This window comes from Myotis brandtii, unplaced genomic scaffold, assembly GCF_000412655.1.
Source record: "Myotis brandtii unplaced genomic scaffold, ASM41265v1 scaffold227, whole genome shotgun sequence".
In the NCBI taxonomy this organism is placed as follows: domain Eukaryota; kingdom Metazoa; phylum Chordata; class Mammalia; order Chiroptera; family Vespertilionidae; genus Myotis; species Myotis brandtii.
The window spans coordinates 446,088-460,380 of NW_005358520.1; the positions used below are offsets into that span (position 1 = coordinate 446,088).

General features: G+C 46.2%; 1 protein-coding gene across 1 annotated transcript in view; it reads right to left on the minus strand.

The window, feature by feature from the left end:
- Positions 1-14,293, minus strand: part of COL5A2 (collagen, type V, alpha 2) — a 193,340-nt gene that overhangs the window by 17,749 nt on the left and 161,298 nt on the right. Inside the window, exons 27-44 of the mRNA XM_014539724.1 lie at positions 13,148-13,201; positions 12,362-12,460; positions 12,211-12,264; positions 12,065-12,118; positions 11,078-11,131; positions 10,124-10,177; positions 8,342-8,386; positions 7,925-8,023; positions 7,037-7,144; positions 6,701-6,754; positions 5,304-5,357; positions 5,046-5,099; positions 3,947-4,000; positions 3,428-3,535; positions 3,276-3,329; positions 2,725-2,778; positions 648-809; positions 4-24 (exon numbers count right to left, since the gene is read on the minus strand). Of these exons, the coding sequence (XP_014395210.1) occupies positions 4-24; positions 648-809; positions 2,725-2,778; positions 3,276-3,329; positions 3,428-3,535; positions 3,947-4,000; positions 5,046-5,099; positions 5,304-5,357; positions 6,701-6,754; positions 7,037-7,144; positions 7,925-8,023; positions 8,342-8,386; positions 10,124-10,177; positions 11,078-11,131; positions 12,065-12,118; positions 12,211-12,264; positions 12,362-12,460; positions 13,148-13,201 (1,236 nt within the window). The remainder of the gene's footprint in view (positions 1-3; positions 25-647; positions 810-2,724; positions 2,779-3,275; positions 3,330-3,427; positions 3,536-3,946; positions 4,001-5,045; positions 5,100-5,303; positions 5,358-6,700; positions 6,755-7,036; positions 7,145-7,924; positions 8,024-8,341; positions 8,387-10,123; positions 10,178-11,077; positions 11,132-12,064; positions 12,119-12,210; positions 12,265-12,361; positions 12,461-13,147; positions 13,202-14,293) is intronic.

The following is a 14,293-nucleotide window of genomic DNA, read 5'->3' on the forward strand; positions in this document are numbered from 1 at the left end:
CGCTGGGCCCGGGCCGTCCGGACCCTAATTTTGAGGATAAACTAGAATTAGAAGTTGTCCAGGGTAAAACCATCTGCAAGAACGTTACAGTAGCTCACAGCTCAACAGGCTTTTCTGGTACAAGAAAAAGTTCCCTGATTCATAAGACCAAATGATATATAAGTAATCAGTTTATAATCCACACAGACCTTCTAACCTTATTTAAGAAGTAAAAATAGCTTATCACATGAAAGAGAACTTGAAGATTAATATGAATATTGATGGAATAAAAGAGGTAACTATTCAGGCAAATATATTTCCTCTTTTAAAAGAATACATTTTTAAAATAAAGAGAATAATATGATGTATCTGAACACATTAATGTTTAAAGGCATTTGGATATTAAATGAAGTAATGTACTTCCTAAAAAATTTACTTCATCCAATGCAGATAGACCAGAAAGAGTGTGTTCTTGTTTGGATTTTGAAACCACACTCATTAGTGCTGTACTTTCATATTTGCACACACACTCTTTCCTAACGCAGAGAACTGCACATGCAAAGCCTGCAGGGCATGAAGGAGGTGCCCGGGTGCTGGACAGTGATGGTGATGGTTTCTATTAGCAAGTATCTAGTTACAGGTGGTCTAGAGCAAAGATGCCAACTCACAGGCTGCCCGTCTTCTCCGGGGTCCCCTTTGTCTCCTGGGCCCCCGGGGGGGCCGGCTGGTCCACGATCTCCCACTCGCCCGTGAGAGCCGGGGTCCCCGCGAAGACCCGGGGGCCCCTCCTTCCCGGGCTCCCCGAGGGGCCCTGCCGGCCCTGGAGCTCCCTAGTGGGACAGAGAGAAAGCGGGAGGGCAGGGGGGGCCCGGGAGGCCCTGGGCAGCGGTCTGCCTCAGGGGCCTTCCCCGGCCTCATGCCCGTTTTCCTGTCAGATACTCGGACATTCATTCCCCAGAAGAAAATGGACATCGTTGGCAGGCAGTTCCCCAGGAGTCATTGTTCAGGCCTGAAATTAACCTGAATTTCAAACCTCTTAAGGCTCCGACCCAACAATAAATACATAACATCTTATTCTGTCTGATCTCATCTTATCAAGGAAGAATAACATTTAATAAACAAAGTCCCAGGAATGCTTCCCCACTGAGGGAGAGGGTGAGCACAGGGCTACTGGGATTTAGTGATCACAGGGGCCAGCAGTCAAAGATTGGGGCTGAAAGGACTTGCAGATAAGCTCCCCCAAGAAACAGGGGATCAGAGATGAATTTGCTTTGACAACACACCAGTATGAATTGTCAGATAGGGTTGTTAATTTGGGAAAACAAATCATGCCTGGATTAAATTACAGAGTAAGGAATAAGAATTAAATCTGTGTGTATCTCTGTCTTGTGTACAGACACGTGTGTGTGTGTGTGTAGTTACTCCACCTTCAATAGTGGGACTGACTTACCACAGGGCCTGGGGGTCCAACTCTGCCGGCAGAACCAGGAAATCCCGTAGCGCCCTAGAAACGCAGCACAGAAGCCCCTTAACGTAACAGTGCGTGACGTAGGCTCCCGCCACCTGTTTCTCACAGGGAGCTGGTGGCCCTTTGGGTTCCCTCCTTGCTGTGACCCAGGTCCAGCTATTCCTGATCCTTTGTTTTGAGTGGAGCTGGATTAACTGGGAGGAAGGCTGCGATTTCTCCCTCTCCGCTCTCCATTCATCGTGAACATACACAGGCATGTTCCAGGCCAGGGCTGAAACCACATTCGCACGTCACAGCAGGAATGGATAGCGCTCCGGCGCCGTTCCCCATCTCCCACCGCTCAGGGGCCATTTATACTGCGGAGGAGGCAGCGAGTCTCCAAGACCGTGAGCTGATTTAGACGGATCTCCCTCCGCACTAGTTACACACGCAGAAGCTGTTGCTGCGGCTTCAGATCAACTTTAAAATATCCAAGAGGTCCTGATGTCTCAGCTGACCGTGTCCGCCCAGAGCTCCACCCCAAACCAACTTACCGGTGGGCCCTGTGTTCCTCGCCCGCCTTTGAGTCCGGGGACCCCATTCGGACCCTAGATGGGGAGAAACAGAGAGACGGCTGCAGTGAGGCAAACGGGCTGCGCACCCCGGCCCTGGAGCTCCCTAGTGGGACAGAGAGAAAGCGGGAGGGCAGGGGGGGCCCGGGAGGCCCTGGGCAGCGGTCTGCCTCAGGGGCCTTCCCCGGCCTCATGCCCGTTTTCCTGTCAGATACTCGGACATTCATTCCCCAGAAGAAAATGGACATCGTTGGCAGGCAGTTCCCCAGGAGTCATTGTTCAGGCCTGAAATTAACCTGAATTTCAAACCTCTTAAGGCTCCGACCCAACAATAAATACATAACATCTTATTCTGTCTGATCTCATCTTATCAAGGAAGAATAACATTTAATAAACAAAGTCCCAGGAATGCTTCCCCACTGAGGGAGAGGGTGAGCACAGGGCTACTGGGATTTAGTGATCACAGGGGCCAGCAGTCAAAGATTGGGGCTGAAAGGACTTGCAGATAAGCTCCCCCAAGAAACAGGGGATCAGAGATGAATTTGCTTTGACAACACACCAGTATGAATTGTCAGATAGGGTTGTTAATTTGGGAAAACAAATCATGCCTGGATTAAATTACAGAGTAAGGAATAAGAATTAAATCTGTGTGTATCTCTGTCTTGTGTACAGACACGTGTGTGTGTGTGTGTAGTTACTCCACCTTCAATAGTGGGACTGACTTACCACAGGGCCTGGGGGTCCAACTCTGCCGGCAGAACCAGGAAATCCCGTAGCGCCCTAGAAACGCAGCACAGAAGCCCCTTAACGTAACAGTGCGTGACGTAGGCTCCCGCCACCTGTTTCTCACAGGGAGCTGGTGGCCCTTTGGGTTCCCTCCTTGCTGTGACCCAGGTCCAGCTATTCCTGATCCTTTGTTTTGAGTGGAGCTGGATTAACTGGGAGGAAGGCTGCGATTTCTCCCTCTCCGCTCTCCATTCATCGTGAACATACACAGGCATGTTCCAGGCCAGGGCTGAAACCACATTCGCACGTCACAGCAGGAATGGATAGCGCTCCGGCGCCGTTCCCCATCTCCCACCGCTCAGGGGCCATTTATACTGCGGAGGAGGCAGCGAGTCTCCAAGACCGTGAGCTGATTTAGACGGATCTCCCTCCGCACTAGTTACACACGCAGAAGCTGTTGCTGCGGCTTCAGATCAACTTTAAAATATCCAAGAGGTCCTGATGTCTCAGCTGACCGTGTCCGCCCAGAGCTCCACCCCAAACCAACTTACCGGTGGGCCCTGTGTTCCTCGCCCGCCTTTGAGTCCGGGGACCCCATTCGGACCCTAGATGGGGAGAAACAGAGAGACGGCTGCAGTGAGGCAAACGGGCTGCGCACCCGCCGAGCTGGGGCCTGGGCCTTTCCGGTCTCCATCGGGCTTACGTGGGGGCCTGGAGATCCTGCCAGGCCCTGTGGCCCCGGGGAGCCGGCGTCTCCCTTCTGTCCTGGCTCTCCGGGCTCCCCCTTCACGCCCGGCTGCCCATCGGGACCCTGTCAACGGCATAAATAAGCAATTGTTACAACACTTACGGACAAGTTACTCTACAGCGACTCTTATTAACATGATGAACACTGAACGTGATCAGCTGTTGGGAAGTGGTGCTTTGTAATCAGTATGACGGCAGAGAAGGGAGAAGCGGCCTGGTGGGATCCTTAACGGCAGTCTGAGAGAAGTGCGTTATCGCACCAGGTTTCACTATAACAAGTAAGTATAGAATCTGGAACTGTATGAACTCATCCATTTTTGTGCTAGTCCGTGAACTGTTTTGAAAATGAGAATAGCTAGAAAACTGCAAACTTTCCAGAATCTTTCACCTTCAAAACATATGGCATTGATAACTAATGAACTCACGCTCTAACAGGGGAGTGTTCATGGAACGTAGAGATACATGAAAATTATACCTGGGGGCCAGCAAAACCAACAGCACCAATGGGGCCATTTTCACCACGCGAACCCTGGAAGACAAGAGGAGAGCGTTCACACCTCACCATGCACAGGAACGCTGCAGCTATTCGCGGTGGCCAAGACACGGAAACAACCCAAGTGCCCTGCGACAGAGGACTGGCTAAAGAAGAGGTGGTGCATAACACAATGGAGCACTACTCAGCCACAAGAAGGGATGACATAGCGGCATTTGCAACAACATGGATGGACCTTGAAATATTATGCCAAGTGAAAGAAGTCAGACAGAAAAAGCTAAGAACCACATGATTTCACTCATATGCGGGATATCAAACTAAAACTCATGGGCACAGGCGGTGGTTCCCAGAGAGGGGGTTGAGGGGATAGGGTTTGAAGAAGCCTATTATATGGTGATGGAAGATGGTTTGACTTTGGGTGGTGGGCATACAGTGCAATATGCAGATCTTGTATCATAGAAATTGACACCTGAAAAACCTATATGACCCCACTAGCCAACGTCACCCCAATAAATTTAATTAAAGTTTTTTAAAAATACAATTATATAAATTTGGAGTGTCTTAAAATAATATATAGAAAAATCAGACATACTGCTTGAGGAAGACTCTTAAATGTGAGATAGATAGATAGATAGATAGATAGATAGATTATACCATAGAAGCCAACGCCACCCCAATAAATTTAATTAAAGTTTTTTAAAAATACAATTATATAAATTTGGAGTGTCTTAAAATAATATATAGAAAAATCAGACATACTGCTTGAGGAAAACTCTTAAATGTGAGATAGATAGATAGATAGATAGATGATATGTATATACCATAGAACAAAATTTCCAAGGTTTCAAGTTTCAAAGAAGTCTCTTAATTACTTAGTGAGCTGCTTACCTATACTCACTCGATTGTATCACATTAATAGAGTGATACTTTTTTAAGTTTAATGAGAGAAGTAAAAGCTGAAAACCAGAAAGTTATAAATAGCCTACTGTATCAGGCACGGTTTTCTATAGCTATCAGGACAAAGAGCGGGACTGTCTTACTGCTCAAGGTGATACTGAGATCATAACACACAGTCACTTACAGGATTGCCACGCGAGCCAGGAGGGCCGACTAAACCTCGAGGGCCAGGTTCACCCTGCAGAGCAGATGGTAGACGGTTATTGTCCAAAACAGTAGCAGACACAGCACCACTGTGGGACGGTGGGCCCCGCATGGAGGGCAGATAACGGGGAGAATGTGGACGTGAACTAGCCAATGGCCATGCTTTGCGAAAGGGAAAACACTGTGAGAGAGCCCGCTTCCAGGCCTCATGGGCCGACTCCCCAGAAGGACTCATTACCTTTTCTCCAGTGGGACCTGCAGGACCCGGGGGGCCCAGGGGGCCTGGCAGACCCTGTCAGGGAACAGAGAAACAGGACACTGAGGGAGAGAAGGCACAAAGTCTCCACGTTCACACACACAGAGAAGGGCTGTGCTGGTGTCATGCGGCTGCTTTCGCAGAGCATGACCCAGAATAAATAACGCCATCTACATGCTCTCAACATGTTTCTATCTGGTCGAGAACAATCTCCACAGAATGTCTTCATCTCTTTCATCTAATTCAGCTCACCCAGACGTGGCCCTGCCTTCAGACAGCAGTCTGGCTCGGTGCTGTTCTCCACCAGCGCCTCCCTGTCTCTCACCTATTAACGTTGCTAATCCTACTTGAAATTTGAGTCTAGACTGAAGAGACGTGTCTTCATTTGTACAAAATGCCATATTCTTGCATTCTAATACGCTAGCAAAATGTCACTCTTTTATTTCAAAAAAGTGAAGTGTGCTAATGCATTTGGTTTTCTGCATCCCCCTGCATGTAAGGAAGCGTCACAGCCCAGCGACACTGAGAAGAGGAGGTGCTCTTGCTCAGAGCCCGGGGGGGCTGCCACAGGATACAAGCGGGGTCTCCTCCACACGTGGCCACAGACTCCCCCTCCTCCCCTCGGCGGCAGCTCTTCCCGAACCACGTTTTCCCTCCGGTACCCGTGTGCTGCCTCTTCCTGTGCAGCCAGATATTCGCTTGTAATTTAATTTCTGTACGTACTACTGAAGAAGCTTAAGGAACAAACATGATTTTTCAATTTTATATTATTAACAAGAACACGAGTAAACTATATTAAATTCTCTGGATCTACAGTGGAACAACGTTCTTCCAATAATTTACCTAATATACTTCCTTAAAGGATTTGATGAAATAAAATATAAATTTACACACTTTTTCATAGAGAGAAAATGTATTCTTCATTTTCCCCCTTTACTAATGCTGATTCATCGCCCTGTTGTTTTCTCACCCCTGACCTCCAATATACTGAGAAACATTAATCACAACTTTGCTGTACAAAACTCTACCTGCCTCGCCTGGAAGGAGGTCTAGACCAGCTCATGAGATCAGCTACTTTATAGAATGAACAGGCCTGTGAAGAAGGATGAGAGAGGCCCCGCCGTGGACAGCAGTGACCGCTCACATCTCTCAATAGACTTTCTGTTCTGGCTGCCCTAACTCGAGGTAAGCAGAACGAGTGTCCACGGTTGATCAACGTCTAATCTCAGGTTTCCTCATTCTCCAAGTCCGACGGCCATGGAAGCGAGTCCGACCGCCATGGAAGCACTACAAACGTTATTTTGGAAAGTCCAGGCAACTTCCCATGATGATGATAATGTTACCCCAGGGCTGGGGGGGGGACGAATGGTTTCACTTACTCTTGCTCCATCGTTCCCAGCTGTGCCTTCAGCGCCTTTCTCTCCTAGGCCGCCCTGGGGAAACACAGAACAGCCTGCGTTCGTGTGGTTGTCTCCTTCCCACACTTGCATGGAGGGCTCACGAGTGAAGAGTCACGTCTTACGCTTGGAGCCGTATCTCCTGGAGCTCAGAACAATGCCGGGCACTGCACATTCTCTCAATAGATAGACATTAAAACATGAATGAGTGAGTGAACGGCTTGTGACTCAGGTCGGCGGAAGTAATGTCTGCCCAGGACATCACTGTCGGTAGAAAATCTCACTGAATGAACTCAGAAAAAAAGAAAGAAGACTCACCCTGTCGCCCTTGGGGCCAGGCGTGCCTGCAATCCCTCGCTCCCCGGGCATGCCCTGAAGGCCTGGCGGGCCCGTGTCCCCGGGGGTGCCAGCTGGTCCTGGGCTGCCCTGAAACCAACCAACAGGAAGGGGGAGCACCTCAATATCCAAACTGAACCACATGGAATTACCATGTTAGTAGTCAAAATAGTAGATTCTCAGAGACTTCACATGGTCTAACCCAGTGCTTATGTTTCATTTGGAAAATGGCCTCTGAGTTCATTAAAAAAACAATAATCAGACCTGCCATTTTGATAATCAGTTTATGTTTTCAACTTTTCTCTTTGGGGAAATTAAGTACTGATTCAAATAAAAATGATAGAGCTTCCCTTTTTTCTTATTTTGGTAACATCATGATGAGATTCTAAAGAAAGGAGATATTACATTTAGAGAGTATTTCACTTTCTCTGTAATAAACCCATGATATTAAGCTGGTTTTGAGGCTCATTCAGTGATTAAATTGAAGCAAATCTTATGCAATCACTTTGGATCGTAAGATTTGCATAATCATGAAAAATTCGACCTCAGATGTTTACACTGAAACTGGTTCCATTGTCTGCTATCAATGTTAAAATGGCGCCCAGAAAGAAATGGCACTGATTCTTGCCTTCTGCCGTGTTTCATTTTAGATGTAAAGACAATGTACGTCCGTATATTTTGTCAGCAGAATCGTGGAACTCAGGACAAGGAAAGTGGAGCATAAACCCCATCACAACAGTGGACTCCTTTTTAGCTGACGCTTAGCGCCAAGCGCAAGCCTGTAGTTGCCCATAAGCATTTGCTGAGGAGGAAAACTAAGTAATCAAATACCCTGGAGAACGCGAGGAGCACATGCTGGCTCGTACTCACCTTCGGGCCATCGGGGCCGTGCCCGCCGGCCATCCCCTTCTCGCCGGGCAGCCCGGTGATTCCCGGTTCTCCTCGCTCCCCCGGGTTTCCTCGCTCTCCCTAGCACAACAGTGGAGTATCAGACTCAGGGCTTGGTCTAAAGGGGTTAGGAACATTCCTGAAAACATGAAACAGGTCCTCCCGGGGAAAGGTTCAGAAATGAGCAACTACTGAGGCTCGGTTTCCCGATTTAGTGGTAAGAAATAGACGTGAAGGCAGGCTAGGGTCGTTTCCCAGCACAGAATATTCCTCACAGGACTGATTTTCTGTAAGTAGAGAATTTAATGCCACAGCAAGCCCCGTTGAAGACACTCAGAAAAGGTGCTTTTTAAAGGGAAGCCAATGGCAGCAGGCGGTTGTGAAGGAGAGAATACTCACTCGAGGTCCCAGTGGGCCCACGGCCCCCGGATCGCCAGGAACTCCCTGTAAAATACAGTTTAAAAGGTGGGAAGGAAATCTTTGAGCTAAATTGCATTTATTTCTTAGAAATTTTCCAGGTCATACACCCAATTTTTTTAACGCACTAAGCCCAAAATATTGAAGAAAGAAAGATGTGTCCACTTTTATAAATAGAGTGGGCATCACACAAATTGGATGGAAATATTTTTCCAGAAAAAAATGATATTGTAACTGAATGTTTGATTTTTGGCAGTGAGAACATACAAAACGTTATCTTCCAAAGTACATTCATTTTTTTAGAGATGAAGTAATATATACTAAAAGTCTTTTATTTCCTGATGCAATGTGAAAAAGTTTTAAGAGAGGGAAGTGAAATTAAAAGCAGTAGAGTACTGGTCTGTTGAATAAAACCAATTCCACTAACTCAGTAAATACTTCTTGAACATATAATGTGGGCAACACACTCTACTAGGAATTGTGGGTTCAGACTAGGGCAGTCATGACTCCATTAAAGTTTGTTTCTTTCTTTGATAAAGATAATCTCTGTATAAAGTAGGCCTCTGGTCTTATCCCTTGAAATTATTGTCTTCACTGAGGTGTGATCTTCCTAAAACTCAATCAAACGGTAGTGCCCCTACTTAAAAACCCTTCGTCAGCTTCCCATTATTCCAAGAGGAAGAACAAATAGGACTCAAATTAAGACCCTCCATAATCTGGCCCCAATTCACGCCTCCAGCCTCCCTCCATCTGAGTTGCACTCTGCACTCCTGACCCACAGAACTGTGCTCACGGCCTTAACTTGACCTACAAAACATTGTCCTTCCTGTTCCATGTCCTAGCGCACTTCCTCACCTCTCCTCCTCCGCTTACCATCCTTCATCCTTCAGATCTCATGGAAGTTATGACCTCGTCCAGGAAACTCTTCCTAAACTTCCAGCCTGAATCAATGGCATCTTCTGTGTTTCCATAGACACAGTCCCCCCCTGCCCCCGCCCCCCCATAGCAGTTAGAGTCACTGTCACTGTCTCCCTGTGCTCTGCCCCCCACTGTAATACAGGATACGGGCAAGGTCCATGTCCACCTTGTTCAACTGGTTAAGGCCAAGCAAGGCTTAGCACAGCTGAGCACGCAGCACTCAGCAAATACTTGTTGGATAGTGGAATGAATGAATTCCTCAGGGAAAAATAAACGAAATAAACCCATGTGCTCATAAAATGATAGAGATAAAGTAGTATCTGTTCATAACAGCTGGTAAAGCCTCCAGGAAAACTCCATCACATGACTCAGACTCACTCAGGGATTAAGAACACAGTCTGGGAAGCATGTGACCTGGGCTCAAAGCCCACCAGCTGTGCGACCCAACATCTGTATGGCCCCTTTCCTCTCCATAACAAGGGGAGTAATAGTAGCAAGGGTGGTTTGAGGTTAAAAAAGATAACATATGGCCCAGCCGGTGTGGCCCAGTGGTTGAGCGTCCACCTCTGAACCAGGAGGTTGGGGTTTGATTCCCCCTCAGGGCACAGGCCTGGGTTGCGGCTGGATCCTCAGTGCGGGGTGTGCAGGAGGCAGCTGATCAATGGTTCTCTCTCATCATTGATGTTTCTATCTCTCTCCCTCTCCCTTTCTCTCTGAAATCAATAAAAAGATATTATAAAAAGATAATATATGTAAATCACACCAGAATGGAGCCTCACACATGATAAGTGATATTAAGAAGCAGTGGTTTTTAGTATTTGCTGTTCTTCGTATTCAAACACTTACCTGATCTCCTGGCTTTCCACCTTCCCCGGGGGGCCCTGGGGGGCCTGGAAGCCCCTAAAACCAAAGCAACAATGGAAGTGTGACTGTGAAGCTGACCAGGCCACCAGTGTCAGCAGCTGACCTCCTACAGCTCAGAGAGCCTCCGGGACTCTATTTTTCAAGCAAAAGATGCTGTTCAAACACAAGTTACACAAACACAGACCGAGAGACCTCCATCTCATAACTAACCACAGAAGCTAGCTGATTGGTTAGGCCTTCATTTGCATATCACTTAGCAAACAAAAGAACAATGTAACAGGAGGCTCTTTAGATTTGTAGGTTTTTATAAAGGCTCTGAAAACAATATACTAGGTCAGTGGTCGGCAAACTGCAGCTCGGCAAACCGCAGCTCGCAAGCCACATGCGGCTCTTTGGCCCCTTGAGTGTGGCTCGTCCACAAAATACCGACTTCTGTGCATGGGCCACAAAGCTTCACTCGCACTATATGTGCGCCCACACGTGGTATTTGTCGCGATCTGCCGACCACAGTACTAGGTTACTAGAATACTACTGAAAGTTTCTTTTCCCCAAATTATTCTTATTCGTGCTGCTAAATAATCTACCATACCAATATATTTAGATAAATTATGAAAATTTGTTCAACAAAATCTTTTAGATACTGTACCAATAAAATCAGATAAGCCTTAAAACAGTTAAATAAATGTCACTGCGATATGAAGAATATTTTTTGGTTTTTCACTTGTTAATAGCTTTGGGTTTTAATCAGTTTTTCAGGGGAAGTCTATTCTTTCTCTTTAAAAAAATGTTTGATTTTATTCAAATGTCTATCCTATTTCCTAAAAGAGGGATGACCTGGAAAACTGTAGAGCTACGCATCGTTTTCTCGTATCTTTTCACATTTTAAAAGAGCGTGTAGTCAGTGGAAAGGGACTCAAGCACAGAACCCGCGCGTACCTGAAAGCCGGTGGGGCCAGGGGGGCCCTGCTCGCCTCTCTCCCCAGCGAGGCCCTAAGGCACAGAGGAAAGGAAATGGTGAAAATCCCGAGCCAGCCCTCACCCCGCTTCCTGCCCGTGAGAACCACTAGAAGTATTTCCATTTATTGTATTTCTTCCAATCACATGTTCTGCACTTTGGCCGGATACTAAACTAGTATTAAAAGTCATCTATTGGTTTGAAATCCTTGCTAGTGAGAAAATATCTTTCAAAGCCAGCAAAGAGACTGATGACATGTGTTTATTTTTTGATCCAAACAAATTGTCTGGAGCTAACCATAAAATTATGGGGAAATTGGATGAATTGGAGATGGAAAAATTCATTACTTTCATATATCTAATCTAAAATGGTAATATTTTCATTGCAGTTTATTTCTAAGTGTCATAAAAACCATTAATCAAACCTTCAAAACTAGTCAACAAAGCTAGCATTTTAATTAATTTGGTATTTTAAGCAAATAAAATGCCAAAATATTTCTGATAAACACTTCATGTTACAATGCTAGGATGAAAATATACCTCAAAGAGTATTATTCCTTTTTAGCCCCTCAAAAGAAAAACCAGCTTAAATAAATATCTATAGGACACATTATTAGAATAAGATAGATAATATTCAGTATTTTAATATTTTAAATAAAATACAGTATTAAATGTTAATCAAGCTCTATTTTCCTTAGTTGACATATTTCCAACAGTGATACATAAAGATGAAGAGGTAGCCTTTTGCCATCAGCATTTTATAGAGATTTAAAATGAAGAAGCCAATCATGCCATTTTAAAAGGCAGAAGATTCCAGCACAGGATCAAAAGGAAAGATATGCAGATATAACTGCAATTCTTCAATCTGCACTTCTTCTTTATTTCCCCCCAAAGTTATCATAAGTAAAGTCTTAGAAAAACACAATGGAAAATGCAATATGAACACATTTTTGCCAAAAGATCACATACCGGGGGGCCCACGGGCCCAGAAGGGCCGACTTCGCCGTCTTTCCCAGGAGCTCCCTAGCATCACACAGAGAGAAGTTGTGAGATGAGGGCCATGAGAATTTGCGTAATTTTATTTCTTTTCTTTAGCAGAAAATGTATATAGCTACCCTCTGTCCAGGGACACCAGCATTTCCTGCTTCCCCAGGTTTGCCAGGATCACCCTAAAGAACAAACTTACATGTCAATCAATTTGTCCAAAGCATGCCTGTTCCAGGTGAGAACTACAGGAGATGACAGGCACGTTACACATGTACTCACACTGCTGCCCTTGGGGCCGGGGAGCCCCATGGTCCCAGGCTGCCCCCTGATTCCTATGGAGCCGGGGGGCCCGGGGCGGCCATCCTCCCCCGGAGCGCCCTGCAAAAGCCACAGGAGCCACGTAAGTTCTGTGTAGGTTCTTCCTAAACATCACATTACCCCAGTAGTCACTTGCCTTTGCTCACTATAAAACTTAATATGTTTTAAGTTATCCGACATTGTTATCTGAGTGAATTAGAACAGGTGAGCGTCTACAAAAACAAGCGAAAGCTGTTGAAGTATCTTTGACTCTCCATTCTCATTCTATACAGGAGCCTCATCTCCATGTCTCCTCCCATTCTCAGATGAAAAGAGGAATCTGCCCCTTCTCCTTTAACTTCATGGCAATGAAACCTCAGACTTCTACTTCACATTTGCATATAAGAGAAGGGCCCAGAGTATATGTCAAAATTCATACCTACTTATCTCTTAAATGTATCAAATTGGAAGGAACATAGAGAAATAAGAATGCTGCTAACAGACAAATCTCATCAATATGAAGAATACATCATTCTGACTTTTTCACTGATGTCCAGGAAGCAATTTTAATCTCAAACATTTACTTCAATAAAATGTGACAATTTTGGTGAATTTGAAAATATGCAGATCCTAACTATTTGCTTCCAAGGGGCAGGGCCCTTAAACAGATAAACTCGCCAGCACCCACATGATCCAAAACATCAGCCCCCCTAAGCTGCCTGCCTGGAGGAGCACCCATGGCTGTGGGCGTTGGCTTAAAACACTTACCAAAGGCCCTAGTTTTCCTTCAGGACCTTGAACCCCAGGATTGCCTGTCAGACCCTGAAAATTAAAGTAACCGTCAGTGTGACCTGCAGCTGAAGATTCTGGAGTAAAAATAGCATCGCATTCATAGGACCAGGTTCCACCTGGCAATGGCCGCTCTCGGGCGCCTTAGGGTCCCCTAGACAAGCTCCCGGACCCTCCTGGCCTCAGCAGGATGCAGGGCGACCAGCACAGAGGCCGGCAGGGTGGCATCAGGGGGGCTCTGCCTCCAGGGCACCCCCCAAGCCCCCCGCAGTGCCCAGGCTGGATGCCAGGGCATCAGTCTACATCGCGGTCCAGGAGCCACCCAGGCGTGGAAATCTCGCGTAACCGCTCTCTGTAATTCACCTCCAACACAGTATCCTGGTCCCAGCAAGGGGAGTGCCCAGGTACAGGTCACCCCAAAATCAGGAAAGCCAACGCTATGCTCCCACCAGGCGTGTATAGTCCATTCCTAGCCCCCCAGTCCAGAGGCGGTCTAAGCCCAGGGGTCATTTTCACATCAGCACTGTCGGCGGCACTCGGCGGCACGCCCCCTGGGTCAGACGTGAGGGAAGAATGTCTGAGCCAAGATGCAGCCACGCCAGTGTCTCCTTAGGAGGAGGAAGGCCAGCGTGGGCTTCACTCGCGGACTCAATGCTGGGCTCAGGAGAAAGAGCTCATGTTGGGCCAAAGGTATCTTTTCATCCAACTTTCCGTGTAACTCCTTTCTCCTGAAGGGACTGCTGACCATTGAATATGAGGGCAATTCCAAAGTTGAAATAAATGTCAAGTGATAGAAAATATATCTTACATGACATTTATCATCAATTCTCTCCGTCAAGTCAAATAAGTTATTATCAAGCAAAATGTATATAAAATTGACAAACAGGAATTTTTTTCATGAAAAGAGGTAAAATTGTTTATATAAACCCTTTGAAAAAGGAAGACTAGAATTCAGTGTGTTTTCTACACATGACAAAAATAAGCCAGTATTTACAAAATAATGAATCAGGTCAAAACCAAAAAACAAAGAAATGTTCCAAGTTGTGAAAGTGAGCTAGAGAGAGAGAGAGAGAGAGAATATGAGTGAGGGAAGGAGTGGGGAGGGAGAGAAGGAGGGAAGGGAAG